This window comes from Pinus tabuliformis, chromosome 4_2, assembly GCF_031772625.1.
Source record: "Pinus tabuliformis cultivar Carrire ecotype Pingquan chromosome 4_2, CPIR1, whole genome shotgun sequence".
Classification (NCBI taxonomy): domain Eukaryota; kingdom Viridiplantae; phylum Streptophyta; class Pinopsida; order Pinales; family Pinaceae; genus Pinus; species Pinus tabuliformis.
This window is the reverse complement of record NC_142304.1, coordinates 155,134,318-155,150,005: the sequence shown is the minus strand read 5'-3', so window position 1 is coordinate 155,150,005 and position 15,688 is coordinate 155,134,318. Positions and strand designations below refer to the sequence as shown.

Here is a 15,688-nt window from a genome sequence, read left to right as displayed (position 1 = left end):
TCACATGTTGATGCTAATGTGCAGACAAAGGTAGTACCTTTGAAGTGGGTTGGTGAGAAATGGTTAGAGTTCTTATCCAATTAAAGATTGCTATGTCTTTTGATTTGATGTATCTATTTGCATTTCTTGGTTGATTGAATGCAAGTTGTAGGATTTTGCCAAGAAGGTGCTGGAAAAATTGAGTAGGAGACTCACTTTGTTGCTGCAACATTATATTTCATTTTAGCTTCGAAAGTATAGTATGCTTAAGCGAAAGTTGAAAGATGAAATGCATGCATAATCATGAGATGCATGAACACAGGGATGTTGATGATTTCATTGTATTTGAACATGTATGTGTAATTAACTTGAAGGGTTGATTGCTTTGTTGTAACATGCATGTTGATGTTGACTTGGGAAAAGTTGATTTGGTCTCCAAGATGGAGATGATGATGAAGTGTTTCATCTTTGAAAAAGAGTCCTAGAGGTCTTTTTCTACATGCTTGACTTGAAGGGTCATTTGTTTTAAAGGCATGTTTTGTGGGCTTGTTATCTAGTCCATCATTTGTATGCAGATGTAAGACATGGAGGTGTTCACAAGATGTGAAAATCTGTTTCTTTTGTTGAAGTAGGAGTTTAGGCCATCCAGTTGTTGTCTGTATTTCTGTTGTTGTTAACAGTTGTTGTTGACAGCTTGTCAAACAGGTACAAATGAAAGTTTTGTGAAGCAGATGTCACTTCACATTTGTTTGAGCCACCTTGGATCAATGATCAAGGCAAAGAAGTTCAAACTACCTTCTGTGACCATTTCAACAGGAGTTCTGCATGAAGTCAAGGAGGAAAACAGTTCTTCCCAGGAGGACCAACACATCCAGGAAGGAGAGTGGTCAAAGGCTTTGGTTTAGAGGCATTGTGCAAGGCAAGTGTATGGAGGCTGAAAGAAGAGAGTGTTGTTACTCTTATTTACTGTTCAGATCAGTGTGTCAGTCTTTTGGAGACCAAAAGTTCTTTTAGTGGGAAGGTGTGATCCAAAATGGATCTAGAATAGACTTCTAAGTCTAAAGTGTTCTTCATAGAGGAAAATGAAAGTCCAAGGATGCTCTTGGAAATAGCCCCACTGCGTAGATCTTTTCATTCTGAATTTACTGAAACTTGAATGGGCTAAAATGGACTTTGGATGAAGAAGTTATCGCAAAAAGAAGTTTGCCTTTGTCCTTTGAAAAGGAGGCAAATTCTTATATAAATGGGACTTAAGGGAAAATGTGTTTTTAAACATAAAAACCCTTAGAACCCATCGCATCGCAATAAAGCAAGGCTGAAGGACTTAAAACAGGCACAAAGGCCTTCGGCGGTCCCGACGGATTTATAAATCAAACAGGCAAACATTTTGAGTTCCAAAAAGAAGGGGCAGTAAGCGGTATTTCGGGCGGGCCTCAGGCGGTAAGCGGTATTGGACGGGCTCCGCCCAAATCCATACATTGGCCGACGCATGGCACGACGGAGGAGAGAGGAAACCGTTTTTCGGGCGGTCAATCCCCGTGCAAGTTACGCGCCCAAAACGAACTGTCAGCCGTTGGATTAGCAGTTGCGAATCAACGGTCAGGATTTGATCGGCGGATCGACGAATGGCATGACCAAAGGAAAGAACACCCGGGCCGTTACCAATGCGATATAGTGACGGGGCCGATAGCGATCGACGATATTGGCGAACCCCCGATACAAAGGGCCAATGCGTTGTAATATGCTGATATGCGACTTGCGATAAAGGGCGGACCCGATGGAATTTATAAGCACGATTCCATAATATTTGAAATCTAGAAATTCGGATTTTCAATGTATTTCTCGTGTAAATGGGTTTTTGGCCATTTGGCCATGCGACGATGTGATTGCGATATTGCGATGGATGGCGGACTCGAAAGGGATTATAGACCCGATTTCATAGATTTTGAAATCTTGGAATTCAGGATTTTTGTGTATTCCCATGTATTGAGGTTTTTAGACCTCTCGCCTAAGCGATAGCGATAAGCGATATTTTGACAGATCTGATAGGTTTATAGGGCCGATTCCATAATATTTGAAGTCCGGGCTAAAGGCCCATGATGTGTTTTCCATGCGTTTCCTGTGTATTTCCGTTATTTGGCTGACACGGCCAGAGGAAGGCAAAATGACCGGGTTTTCCTGCTCGCCTGTTCTTTTCCATTTGTAAATGGATTCTTGTGAGGAAACAGTCGGGTTCCTCAATGATGGAGCACTGTAACCAATGCATGATAAAAACACAGAGAGCACAAGTGCTGAGGGTAGCTGAAGGTTGCTGAAGGAGCTGGAGGACTGAAAAAGGTCGCTGGAAGGTTGTTGAAGAATCGCTTGGAGGTCAAGTGAATTACAGAGGCACGTAGAGGCCGAGAGAGAGCTCAGAGAAGCCAGAGCCGAAGAGCCAGAGCCAGAGCCAGAGCGAGAGCCACGAGCCAGAGCCAGAGTGAGAAAGTCGGAGAGCTTCAGAGCCAGGGATGAGATGGTGTTCTAAGCCCATTGTGTTCAGTGTAAACTAGTGGAGTTGAGCGTGGAGCTTGTAAAAGGACTTTGCCATAATCCGAGAGAGCTTAGTCGAGTTGACTAGAGCTCAAGGAGACGTAGCCCAAGGCTTTTGGGTGAACTCCATATTATATTGCTGTTATGTGTGATTGCTTGTTGCTGCATTGTATTTGCTGCTTTATCTGCTGTTATATGTTTTATCTCAGTTCAAGCAAATAAACTTAAGGCACATAAACAATTTAAAGACAAATACAAGCATACAACGATTTTAAAGCACTTTTTAATTCCGCAGTTAATCACTAGATCTTGGGAATATTTAAGCTTTGGAAGTGGGAGAGGTTCTTGTAAGCTTGACAAGAAGCCTTTAGTGCCCCATTTTTAGATCAGGTGGTATCAGAGCCTGAGATTGATTAACCCCACCTTTAGGAAGGTGATATCAAAGTTGGTTATACCAGAGCAGATGGTATCATGATGCAGGTGGTTTCAGATCAGAATGCTTGATTGACAGAGCAAAGATTGCTTGTCTGAAAGGTGTTTAAATAGTGAGAGGTTGATTGTATGCTTGTTTGCAGACTGACTATTGTTTGAGTTCGCAGAGGTGAAGGGAAAGCTATTGATAACTCAGTCCAGGAAGGACAAGAAGGGAGAAGGGTTGAAGGCATTCTTCTCATCCCAAAGGACCTCAAAGCAACGCAAGAGGTTTGTTGCAAAAGGTTGCTTGAATAAGCTCTTTGTTAGTCTTGTTTGAAGTTTTTTTGTTCATTGGCATATTGATAACTTCTACAAGTGAGTCTTCAAATTCCTCCTTCATCACAAGATTCTTTGATGGAGAAAAGAAGCAAGACTTTTTCATCATGATGGATATGTTGAGAGAAATGTATGAGGATGGAAGGAAGAGCAGCATACTTAGAGAGCAGTTGAATTCCGTGGAGGAAGAGAAGCAGTTGCTTTCCGACAAATTGCAAGAAATGGAGAGGCAAGTTCATATTGCAAATATGAACCTGAAAAGGATGCATGACTTGGAGACACAACTCTTTGTTGCCAAAGAAGCCTTGGTCAAGTATCAGCTTGAAGAAGAGGTAAACAATTCCTGTTTGTCTTCAAATTCTTTTAAGAATGCTTATATGGGTTCTTTTGAAAAACATACCAGAGGCATAGGTTCCAAGTTAATGTCCAAGATGGGCTATGAAGGAAAAGCCTTGGGTAAACATGCACAGGGTATTGTTGAGCCAATAATGGTTGAGGAAAGGCCTAAGTATTTGGGTCTTGGCTATGGACAGTCTTATGGAGAGAGTTCCAAAGCTGCCATGAAGGCCATTGAAACAGTTCCAAGAAGGAGTTTCATTTTAGGTCCTCTACTTCAGAAGTGTGAAGATTGTACTAAGGAGGAATGCAATAGCTTGAAACATTATTTGCAAGATGCAGGTGTTCAGAAGCACACACTTGAACCAGAGAGTTGTGGAAACTCTGAAAACCTTGAAGATATTGATGGTGTTCCAAAGGGAGCCACTTCTTTATTTGCTTCACCTCCTCATGAAGGCAATAAAGGTGAAAGAGAAAGGTATAATTCTGGTTCTAATCATATTCCTTTTGATTTTGCAAAGCATGATAAATTTCCACATAGATATGGGAAAGAACTGCATGTTCCTTTTGTGGTTTGGATAACCATAGTGTTTCTAGATGTTGGAAGAGAATGGCCACATACAGGAAACTTTTGAAGGAAAGGAAGCAAGAAGCCAAAGGTCCATTGGACAAGGCAAATCATGCTGTCAAGAGGATGCACGTGTTGCACTTTCTGCCATAAGCAAGGGCATCTTGCTGAAAAGTGTTGGACTCTGAATCCAGCAATGCTTCCACAAAAGCTGAAGAAATTGGAAAGAGAAAATGGTAGGAATGGAAAGGAAGATTCAATGAATGATGTGTTTCAAGATGATTCACATGTTGACGCCGATGTGCAGACAAAGGTAGTACCTTTGAAGTGGGTTGGTGAGAAATGGTTAGAGTTCTTATCCAATTAAAGATTGCATGTATTTTGATTTGATGCATCTATTTGCATTTCTTTGTTGATGGAATGCAAGTTGCAAGATTTTTCCAAGAAGGTGAATCAAAAGTTGAGTAGGAGACTCACTTTGTTGCTGCAACATTATATTTCATTTCAGCTTCGAAAGTACAGTGTGCTTAAGCGAAAGTTGAAAGATGAAATGCATGCATAATCATGAGATGCATGAACACAGGGATGCTGATGATTTCCTTGTATTTGAACATGTATGTGTAATTAACTTGAAGGGTTGATTGCTTTGTTGTAACATGCATGTTGATGTTGACTTGGGAAAAGTTGATTTGGTCTCCAAAATGGAGATGCTGATGAAGTGTTTCATCTTTGAAAAAGAGTCCTAGAGGTCTTTTTCTACATGCTTGAGTTGAAGGGTCATTTGTTTTAAAGACATGGTTTGTGGGATTGTTATCTAGTCCATCATTTGTATGCAGATGCAAGACATGGAGGTGTTCACAAGATGTGAAAATCTGTTTCTTTTGTTGAAGTAGGAGTTTAGGCCGTCCAGTGGTTGTTTGTATTTCTGTTGTTGTTAATAGTTGTTGTTGACAGCTTGTCAAATAGGTACAAATGAAAGTTTTGTGAAGCAGATGTCACTTCACATTTGTTTGAGCCACCTTGGATCAATGATCAAGGCAGAGAAGTTCAAACTACCTTCTGTGACCATTTCAGCAGGAGTTTTGCATGAAGTCAAGGAGGAAAATAGTTCTTCCCAGGAGGACCAACACATCCAGGAAGGAGAGTGGTCAAAGGCTTTGGTTCAGAGGCACTATGCAAGGCAAGTGTATGGAGGCTGAAAGAAGAGGGTGTTGTTACTCTTATTTACTGTTTAGATCAGTATGTCAGTCTTTTGGAGACCAAAAGTTTTTTTAGTGGGAAGGTGTGATCCAAAATGGATCTAGAATAGATTTCTAAGTCTAAAGTGTTCTTCACAGAGGAAAATGAAAGTCCAAGGATGCTCTTGGAAATAGCCTCATTGCGTAGATCTTTTCATTTTGAATCTACTGGAACTTGAATGGGCTAAAATGGACTTCAGATGAAGAAGTTAACGCAAAAAGAAGTTTGCCTTTGTCCTTTGAAAATGAGGCAAATTCTTATATAAATGGGATTTAAGGGAAAATGTGTTTTTAAACATAAAAACCCTTAGAACCCATCGCATCGCAATAAACCAAGGCTGAAGGACTTAAAACAGGCGCAAAGGCCTTCGACGGATCTGACGGATTTATAAATCAAATAGGCAAACCTTTTGAGTTCCGAAAGGAAGGGGCAGTAAGCGGTATTTCAGGCGGGCCTCAAGCGGTAAGTGGTATTGGACGGGCTCCACCCGAATCCATACATTGGCCGACGCATGGCACGACGGAGGAGAGAGGAAATCGCTTTTTCGGGTGGTTAATCCCCGTGCAAGTTACGCACCCAAAACGAACTGTCAGCCGTTGGATTAGCGGTCGCGAATCAACGATCAGGATTTGATTGGCAGATCGGCGATCGGCATGACCAAAGGAAAGAACCCCTGGGCCGTTACCAATGCGATATGCCGATTGCGATATAGCAACGGGGCCGATAGTGATCAGCGATATCGGCGATCGGCAATCGACAAACCCCCGATACAAAGGGCCAATGCACTGCGATATGCCGATATGTGACTTGCGATAAAGGGCGGACCTGATGGAATTTATAAGTGCGATTCCATAATATTTGAAATCTGGAAATTCAGATTTTCAATGTATTTCCCGTGTAAATGGGTTTTTGGCCATTTGGCCATGCGACGATGCGATTGCGATATTGCGATGGATGGCGGACTTGAAAGGGATTATAGACCCGATTTCATAGATTTTGAAATCCGGGAATTCGGGATTTTTGTGTATTCTCGTGTATTGAGGTTTTTAGACCTCCCACCTAAGCGATAGCGATAAGCGATATTTGGACGGACCCGATAGGTTTATAGGGTTGATTCCATAATATTTGAAGTCTGGGCTAAAGGCCCATGATGTGTTTTGCGTGCGTTTCCCGTGTATTTCTGTTATTTGGTTGACATGACCAGAGGAAGGCAAAATGACCTGGTTTTCCTACCCGCCTGTTCTTTTCCATTTGTAAACAGATTCTTGTGAGGAAACAGTGGGGTTCTTCAGTGATGGAGGACTGTAACCGATGCATGATAAAAACACAGAGAGCACAAGTGCTGAGGGTAACTGAAGGGTTCCGAAGGAGCTGGAGGACTGAAAAAGGTCGTTGGAAGGTTGTTGAAGAATCACTTGGAGGTCAAGCAAATTACAAAGGCACGCAGAGGCCAAGAGAGAGCTCAGAGAAGCCAGAGCCGAAGAGCCAGATCGAGAGCCAGAGCAAGAGTCAGAGCCAGAAAGTCGGAGAGCTTCAGAGCCAGGGATGAGATGGTGTTCTAAGCCCATTGTGTTTAGTGTAAACCAGTGGAGTTGAGTGTGGAGCTTGTAAAAGGACTTTGCCATAATCCTAGAGAACCTAGTCGAGTTGACTAGAGCTCAAGGAGACATAGCCCAAGGGTTTTGGGTGAACTCAATATTATATTGCTATTATGTGTGATTGCTTGTTGCTGCATTGTATTTGCTGTTATATGTTTTATATCAGTTCAAGCAAATAAACTTAAGGCACATAAACAATTTAAAGACAAACACAAGCATACACCTATTTTCAAGCACTTTTTAATTCCGCAATTGGTTAATCACTAGATCTTGGGAATATTTAAGCTTTGGAAGTGGGAGAGGTTCTTGTAAGCTTGACAAGAAGCCTTTAGTGCCCCATTTTTAGATCATAGAACAAGATAGCTCCATGATGACGAAATTGAAGTTCATGACATGGTGCCGAAAGAAGGAGCTCTACAAGCAGTTGGTCGTACGATGATCTCCACCAAAGAGCAGATAACTACTGTTCCTAACAAGTCCCTAGTTAAGAGGGAGCTTGGGTATATTCCTTTTATAGGAATGAGTAGGTCCTCCCTAGTTGAGAGGGAGAGATAGACACATCATTGTTGTCTTCTTTATAAAGAAAGAATGGAGGATTGGGTAAGCATCTGAATTACGATACTCTTTGAGGATGAGGTAGGCATCCAATAGGTAAGAGCAGTCGAAGAGGAAAGTCCTTGAGGATGTGCTAATCCAAGACAGGAATAGTCTAGAAGGACATACCTTGTGAACATCCGGATGGGGTATGTGCCTTGAAAGACAATGATGATGGTGTCTATAAGTCATTGTCTCGCCAACATTGTGCTCTAATCCATTGGAGAGATAGCGTTGTTAGTTAAGGCCTTGCTATGTGACACTGCTGGTTGATATGATGAGATGCACTGATATAAGTTGATGAGATAACTTATGAGATGGCTTAACAATCTAACTCCTCTTATGATAATTCTCCAGTATGAGAATGTCCAAGTAACTTGTATGTTTTATGAATACCTCCCTAGTTAAGAGCAATGTTCTACGGGGACGCGTCCCCCAGGGTCAAGTGCACGCACCACTCGCACCCCACACACCCGGGTCAGGGGGGACGTCTGAGGGTGCATTTCCCCATGCACCCCTTTTGGGGAGTTGTGGGGAGATGCAGAGGGGTGCGTTTCCCCAGTGTGGGGGATGCGACTCCCCAAAAGGGGTGCTTTTGGGCACCCCCCTCAAATTTGTCTGATAACACTTAATATAATTTTTTTTGAACATTCACGTATTAAAAAACTTTGAAAAAGGTAAATTATAAAACAAAATTAAAAATTAAAATGTTAAAACTTACCTACGTTAAGTTACCTATTCATTTCCCAAATTCTCTTGCCTGTTGTCGAGCTCTGTTGAGTGCTCTCTTGCCCACAGTTGAGTTGTGCTCTCTTTCCCATCGTCGAGCTCTGCTCCCTTGTCACTGTCGAGCTTTGCTCTCTTGCCCACCGTTGAGCTCCTCTAGAATGATGAATTTAATTTTTAAATCAATGTAGATTATAGAATGATGAATGATGAATGATATGGATCAATGTATTTGCATATATCATTATTGAATCTCATGGTATGGATGAATTATGAGTATGTCATGTATCAAAATGAATGATGAGGATGGATCAATGTATGTCATTATTTAATTCAATTATGAATTTAAATTTTATGTGTGGATCAATGTATTACTATTAGTCTATTTATTCTTTCATTATCATATATATATATATATATATATATATATCCCAACGTACCCCCACACCCTCGAAATTTCCCTAAAATTTGAGGGTACTCCCACACGTCTCCCTACACCCGCATCTCCCTGCATCAGTGTCTCGTTGGAACATAGGTTAAGAGGGAATGTTGAAGTATGTAACTAGGTTCGGTCTTCATAAATATGAAATGTACTCTTGATTCTTGTATATAGTAAAAATAAAGAAAAATTATTATTATTATTTTTGTAGCATGGGTTTCATGCTCAAGGTCAATTTATTTATAGGTCAAGCATCCATTGAGTGCTTCTAGGGATTGTCGTAGAGTCAAGAAGTCGATTGAGTCATTGTCATATATGTAAGACCTCATTTGGCATATTGTATCATGTCAAAAGAAAATTTATGTAAGTCAAATTAACTCATAAAGATCCTCCAAGATTAAGTCGGCCTAGCTGCAACACGTCGGCCTCATGAAAGGGCTATTCGACCTATATATAAGGAGAACTCGACCTCACTTAAGGAGCATCCAAGAAGTTCGTTGAAGTACAAGAAAGGCAAGAAATACCTAGCGAAGAGAAGGAGAAACCAAGGAAAGAAGAGCAAAGTTTTTGGAGGACTTTTTTAGGGCCAAATATCTCACACATGCGAAAAGGATTAGGGCATCATTGTGTTGCAACTTGACCTCATTACAAATCTATCAAAGAGAAGCTGAAATCTTGAAGTTAAGGAATCAAAGCCGAGTTATCAAAGAGAAAGAAGTCCCTTAAGCGAAGGAAAGAGAAGATCGAATTTGTCACACATGCGAAGTTGCAGGAATTGCAGGAGGCCGAAAATTGCAGGTTAGGGAGGCCGAAATTGTAGGTCCGAAATTTTGGTCAAAGAAGAAGTTGTAGTTGCTATAAGGAAAGTCTGACTTGGGTTGACTTTATAAGAAGCAAGTTCATCAAGAAGAGGTTTGACTTGGTCTTGGAGGGGTCTTTGTCAAGGGTCATAAGTCTTGGAATTCGTCATTTGAAGATTCTATAAGAAGAAAAGAATTCTTGTGGGTTTTCCTCTCAAGAGGAGAGGTTTTGGCCCTGGCTAGCAACCTACATTTTGTGTCCTCTTGTCTCATTGATCTTTATTGTTTGGTAGTTGTTTGATGATAAAGAACACAATAATAATCAAGTGGAAGAAGTTAATAGCAAGTACATCAAGTTAAGTAAAAGAACATCACAAGCAGTTATCAAAGTAAGAGAAATCACCTAATCTAGTTGCACTAGATTTCTCAACACAGAGAAGGCGACTTTGTCGCAAGGACAGGAGTAGACGAATTTTCCTGAGCCATTTCGCAATCCAACCCTGTATCCACACCTCCTTCGTCTTCTGCGGCCCCTGCCCTACCACCTCAACCCGCCATTTCCCCGTGAGGAGCTCCACCACCCTCTCTGACAAAACATATCTTGAGAGGGTCCCAGATGCCAGAACCAGGAAAATACCACCCCGCAGGCACCAAGGATTAACAAGGTCCCCTCCTTACAACAGTGCGAGACATGGAACCCCTCCCACCCAATAGAACAACCATAAAATAACTGGAAATGTGCCCTCCATAAACCCCGGGCGCCACCAGGACACTGCAAGAGAGTAATTCTTACCAGGAGGGAAACCAAAGACACAAAATTTTAGACTTCCGCCCTTAGAATTGAGGCAACCCACAGACCCAACTCCACAACGTAAACCATTGGACGATTCTTACACCTCACTAAGAAACACATAGCGCTTAAAAGATAAAACACATACGAAACTAATGACCACCACCTCTGAATGTCTAACATAGCAAGGAACATGTGCAATGGTATGTACTAGGTAGGCTAGAAGAGGCTGCCACTCCCTCTGGATAACTGCAACGATACCGTGCCAAAGAGACACACTCCACACCAAAAGCAGCGAACCTCCGGGGAAGTCTTCACACCACCTTTCACTGGGGTCCCAGACTCTGTAACTCCGCGCCTTGAGTTCACTAGGACAACTGCCCCACCACACATCATGCAATTTCCTCCCTGCAATGCTCAAGCTAACATGCATGCACATGGTGGCGCCCTGTGCATATGCTATGATCCCTTTGCCACCTTCCAATTCTCCCATAACCAGACGAACGATTCGCCAGAGGTAAACCATTTTCCAAAGTATTAACAACAAGCCCATTTTGTCGAAGTTTCTGGGCGTCTGCTACCCCTCCCTCCATTTTGTATTAATGGTTCATCATGAGCTGAGAGTAACCTCCTCTCGCCTAACCTCATCTAATTCGCCGCGTTCAATCATCCCCATCAGGGTGTCCTACTATTTTTTATAGATGATTCTATAGGTGACTTTGCATATTTTAGTGGATCTCTTCTCTCCACACAATGACGTTGGTCTCTTTAGATGTACTATATTTGAAAGCTTCATCAAGTACAACTTGTGCCATTGATTTGTAAATTGTTGTGGATATTCCACTAGAATAGTTCATCACAAAAGATCTTACAATACTTTGCAATCTCTTGTTATTCAGTTCTTCACTTTAGATTTTAGATTTAATATTACTAGTTTAGCACACAAATTACTGAAATGAATTGGAATTGAAATAACACTTAGCAAATAACATAGTAACCACACAATGAACACAAGATGTACCTTGAGAAAACCCAATATGAGAAAATCCCAACTAGAAGGTGAGGCCTATGCCTTACTCTTTCCTTCTTAGTTATGAAATGCAAATGCAAAGAAAGCAGCACTTACTATGGAGTTTCCATGGACATTATGGTTAGTATGGCTGCTCTAGGATCTTCTATTTCCTTTGTTATGCTCCAAAATCCTACTCCCAAATGCTCTATTCAACTATGGAACAACAACAATACCATAAGGATGGAATTGCTTCCTTTCTTAGTGACCCAATATTTAACATGTCTTGATAGCCATCTAGCAATAGGGTTAGGGTTTTTCATTTACCAATTCCCAACTATGGTTAGGGTTATGGACCCTCTAGAATATTCTTAAAAGTCCACGTGTGACTAGCTCCACATGTGTGTTTAATGTGAGTTGATGTGACATCCACTTGGTACCACAGTGGTTAATAAGATAGATCAACTCGCATGAGGCATAACTTTTGCATATGAATTTTGATTGAGTTGATATTTGCATCATTGGAAATTTCTTGATGTGTAGAACAATGTTAAGAGGCTAGAGCCTTCATTTGCAAAGTTTTAACCCCAAGCGACTGTTTATGGCCTCAAATGGGCTATAAAAGTTTTTGGATCCCAAATAACCAAAATTGGGCCTACTCCTAAAATGGGCTATACAAGACAATAGCTCCACTTTTTCCACCTTGAAAGTATCGAAATAAATGACAGATTATATAATGATCCATTTCAGATTTCCTATCCTTTGCACCTTCAGTGAACCAACATGCTTTAGTGGACCTTTTCTCTATACCTCTACTAGTGGCTAGATATGGTACTCAGGAGGGTTATATCTTCATTATGTGGCCCATTTTCAACTTTAAGGGGGAAGTTGTGTTGTAATGCCTCCTCTCCAAGGCCTCCTATTTAGGTTAAGGGGGGATGTTGTGAATATGGCTGACCTTATTCTGCACTGCATATTCATAAGTACACTACTTTTGTATTTTGGCCAAGGTTGATGTATATTCAAGTTGGGTATCCATACACTCACCATTGTATCTGAATTCTCTCATTAGCATTCAAGTTCTATCAAGTATATGTGAGTTAGGTGTCCATAAACCAGCTCTCAAATAAAATTCAATCTTTTTCAAGGGCGTTCAAGCTCTTAGATATACTTGAGTTGGGTATACATAAATCCACTCTCTTTTGTATTTCAACCATGATTCACCTTGTATTGAGTTGCGTATTCATAAACTCACTCTTTCATTTGTATGCCATCATTATTCTCCATGATCTACTCAAAGTAAGAGGGGATGTTGGAATGATGGTGTAATCTTCACATATTCCTAGGTGGTTGAGGTCATAGGTTTAAAACTGGAATCGGGCTTTGAACCAGCCTACCTATTTAACCGAGTTTTGAACCAGAGCTAGATCAAACCGGATTCAATGAACCAGATTTGAAAAAAATATATAAAATAATTAAATTCTTAATGAAAAAGATATTTTTAAAATTTCAAACCATGATTCCAAACCATTAGATACAAAATATGCAAAGTCTGCTCATCTATATACCATGAAAGGGTTTATATATCAAAATGACACCAAGTGCAACACATATTAATGACAAATTATGTAATCCATGATGCTCTAAATGGTCTCTAGAGTCCAAAAACAATGCTACAAGCTACTAGGCCACTACCCTACTACAAATCATTGATCAACATGCTCACTCATCAAACTCATCACTGATTCACCACTACTAGAAATGGGATCGTCAACAAGAGCTACATAAACATTGTCTGGCTCAAAGTCTTCAGACTTGGATTCCTCAACTTTATAATATGGTAGAGATTGAAAAGCTTAACATGCCTAACCAAAAATTTTGGTTTAAATGAAGGGTTCATCTCCTCAACCTTATAACATGGTAGTAACAACTTAACATGTCCAACCAATTATTTTGGTTTGAGTGAAGGGTACATTTTTGTTAAAGCCATGGTAGAGGAGTTCAACAATAAATACCACCAACAGTAGAGAAGTTCAACAATAAATCCAACATCAAGGTACATGAAGGGCTTCATGCTCTTGATTAAATGCCAATCCCATACCCTTATACATGATAGAATTCAATAAAAATGTTGCAATCCTACCAATCCTAAAATCCTGAAAAATGTAAGTCGACTGAATTTTGAGTGGGATATAAAATTCGAGTATGTCCATATGAAGTCCGATAAAGTTGGAACCACTCTCTGGAATCCCCCCACACATGAGATCTGACCAACCAGTTATGGTTGGAACCGATCAATCAGGGCTGGCTTGTAATTGTTAGGTACCAAACCGGCTGGTTTGACACTTAACCAGTACAAAGGAGCCCTGCTATCAGGTTTTTCTATTGGTTCATTACCCATGCCTGTTTGATCAGCTGGTTTGACCGATTACCAGTTCAGACCGATCAGTTTTTAGAACTATGAAGACTGACCTATTCATTATGTGGGGCCATAACCCCTTTTAGGAAGGGCACCCTACCTCTTGAGTTGTCTATAGATTCAAACTCTGAGTCATTATAAATCAACCATTATAATATACAAGTGATTTACTCTTTAGCCTATGGCCACCATTTCAAGCATTTTCTCTCTTGTTCTTGGTTTCGTTTGCTCTTGAGCACTTACGGATTCTCACTCTAATGACTTATGGATTGACTCTAATGGACACTTGTTAGGGTTTAATATTGTGGTTCCCTATCACTGTTTTTCTCCTTGTTTATTGCGGGAATTAGGTTTTGAGAGTTGTTTCCGGTTGATCCCTCCACTCTTTTATGAGTATCAACACCTTGGTGCAAATTTTGAGACATCATATATTTATGTTATCTATTCTATTTCCTATCCACTGTTATGCTAGATGGCCCGAAGTGCTCCCTTGACTCTATGACATACGTAACACATTTGCGTTGTTTTAATCACAGTGATTGCTTTTTGGTCACTTGTGAACTTGTAATTTTCCTTTGGTGTCTTTCTCTCCGATGATGAGAGCAATTTTTAACTTGCCTTAACTATCCTATCCTTGGTTCATTCTTGTTGGTAAACCTTAACTAATCGAGTCTTAGAGAATATTTGTATAACTACAACCAATTACCAAGATTTTGTCTATTGATTGTTGGTCTGGTTAGTTGTTAGTTATCTGGTTTTGGTTGTGTAATGGGATTTTACTGATAAACAGATGCTCATTGAAATGGAGAATCAAAAGCATTAAAGCTCATTAAGAATGCTTAGATCTACATTTGGTTGGACTTACGTATTTTTTATTTCTTGGAGGTCAAATAATTTATTCATTGTATCATGCTGCAATTGGCAGGGATCCTACTTTGGTTTCAGAGGCTCCACATTTTAGGTATGAAACTCTACTTAATTATATATATATTTTTTTATTTTACATTTGAAACGAGAATAAATCTTTTTGTTTGTGCATGACTCTAGCCTTTTAGAAAATTTAGCTTGTGGTTAGCATTGCTGACCTTGAATAACTAGCATTAACCTTCTATTGTATGTTGTAAAATGTCAGAAATTTGCGTGGCGGGAGGTTCCGGCTCTAGAGAATTTCATATAATCATAGATGGTTGATGCAAAATAGCTCACATGGACTGGACATGGAAAGCATTTATAAGTTTCATAACATTTTTAGTATAGCTTATTTAGTCCACGTTGCATCTTGTTATAAATAATGTTTCATATACTCGGAAACTTTTGCACCAGATTCATATTGCAAGACTTGTGAAATGAATAGAAGTGGCATTCGTAGATGGTTTTCGAAAAGCTCAGTAGTAAATGTCTTATTAGATAGCCAATTTAAAAATATGGCGACATGACATGAATGGAAATTCTGGAAAGTATGGGGGACCTAGTTTTTTGGTAATGATATGGGAAAATATAGGAAGGTGCACCAGCATATGAAATTCCGCAGAGAAAATATTTGGCAAACTATTAGGGACATGGAAACTATGTACTTGAATTTCAAATAACAATAACAATTCAAATATTCACTAAAGAAGAATATATTAATCCGTCATACCTTGTGCACATATATATATATATATATATATATATATCGATATTGAGTACAAGATTTCAAATTTTGTTTGAAAAATCTAAGTCCATGGCACTAATATGAGTTGAAACATCAAAATTTGCATAAGAGAAACCGACAACGTGATCAAATCTAGAATCTCTAGCACCAATTCATAAGTTGGCATATAGATTCACAGATCAGCTCGATTTTGAAATTTCTTGGTAATTGGCAAAAACTGAACCTACTTTGCTTTAGGGAAAAATATGCTTCAAGATC

At 40.0% G+C, this 15,688-nt stretch overlaps 1 protein-coding gene across 1 annotated transcript in view; it reads left to right on the top strand.

Moving 5' to 3' along the window:
* The window catches only part of LOC149168655 (Tautomerase/MIF superfamily protein), a 43,840-nt gene extending 28,681 nt beyond the window's left edge, over positions 1 to 15,159 (top strand). The window contains exons 3-4 of the mRNA XM_089428368.1: positions 14,702 to 14,737; positions 14,909 to 15,159. Coding sequence (XP_089284494.1) covers positions 14,702 to 14,737 — 36 coding nt within the window. The 3' untranslated portion in view covers positions 14,909 to 15,159. The remainder of the gene's footprint in view (positions 1 to 14,701; positions 14,738 to 14,908) is intronic.
* Positions 15,160 to 15,688: the final 529 nt, after the last annotated feature.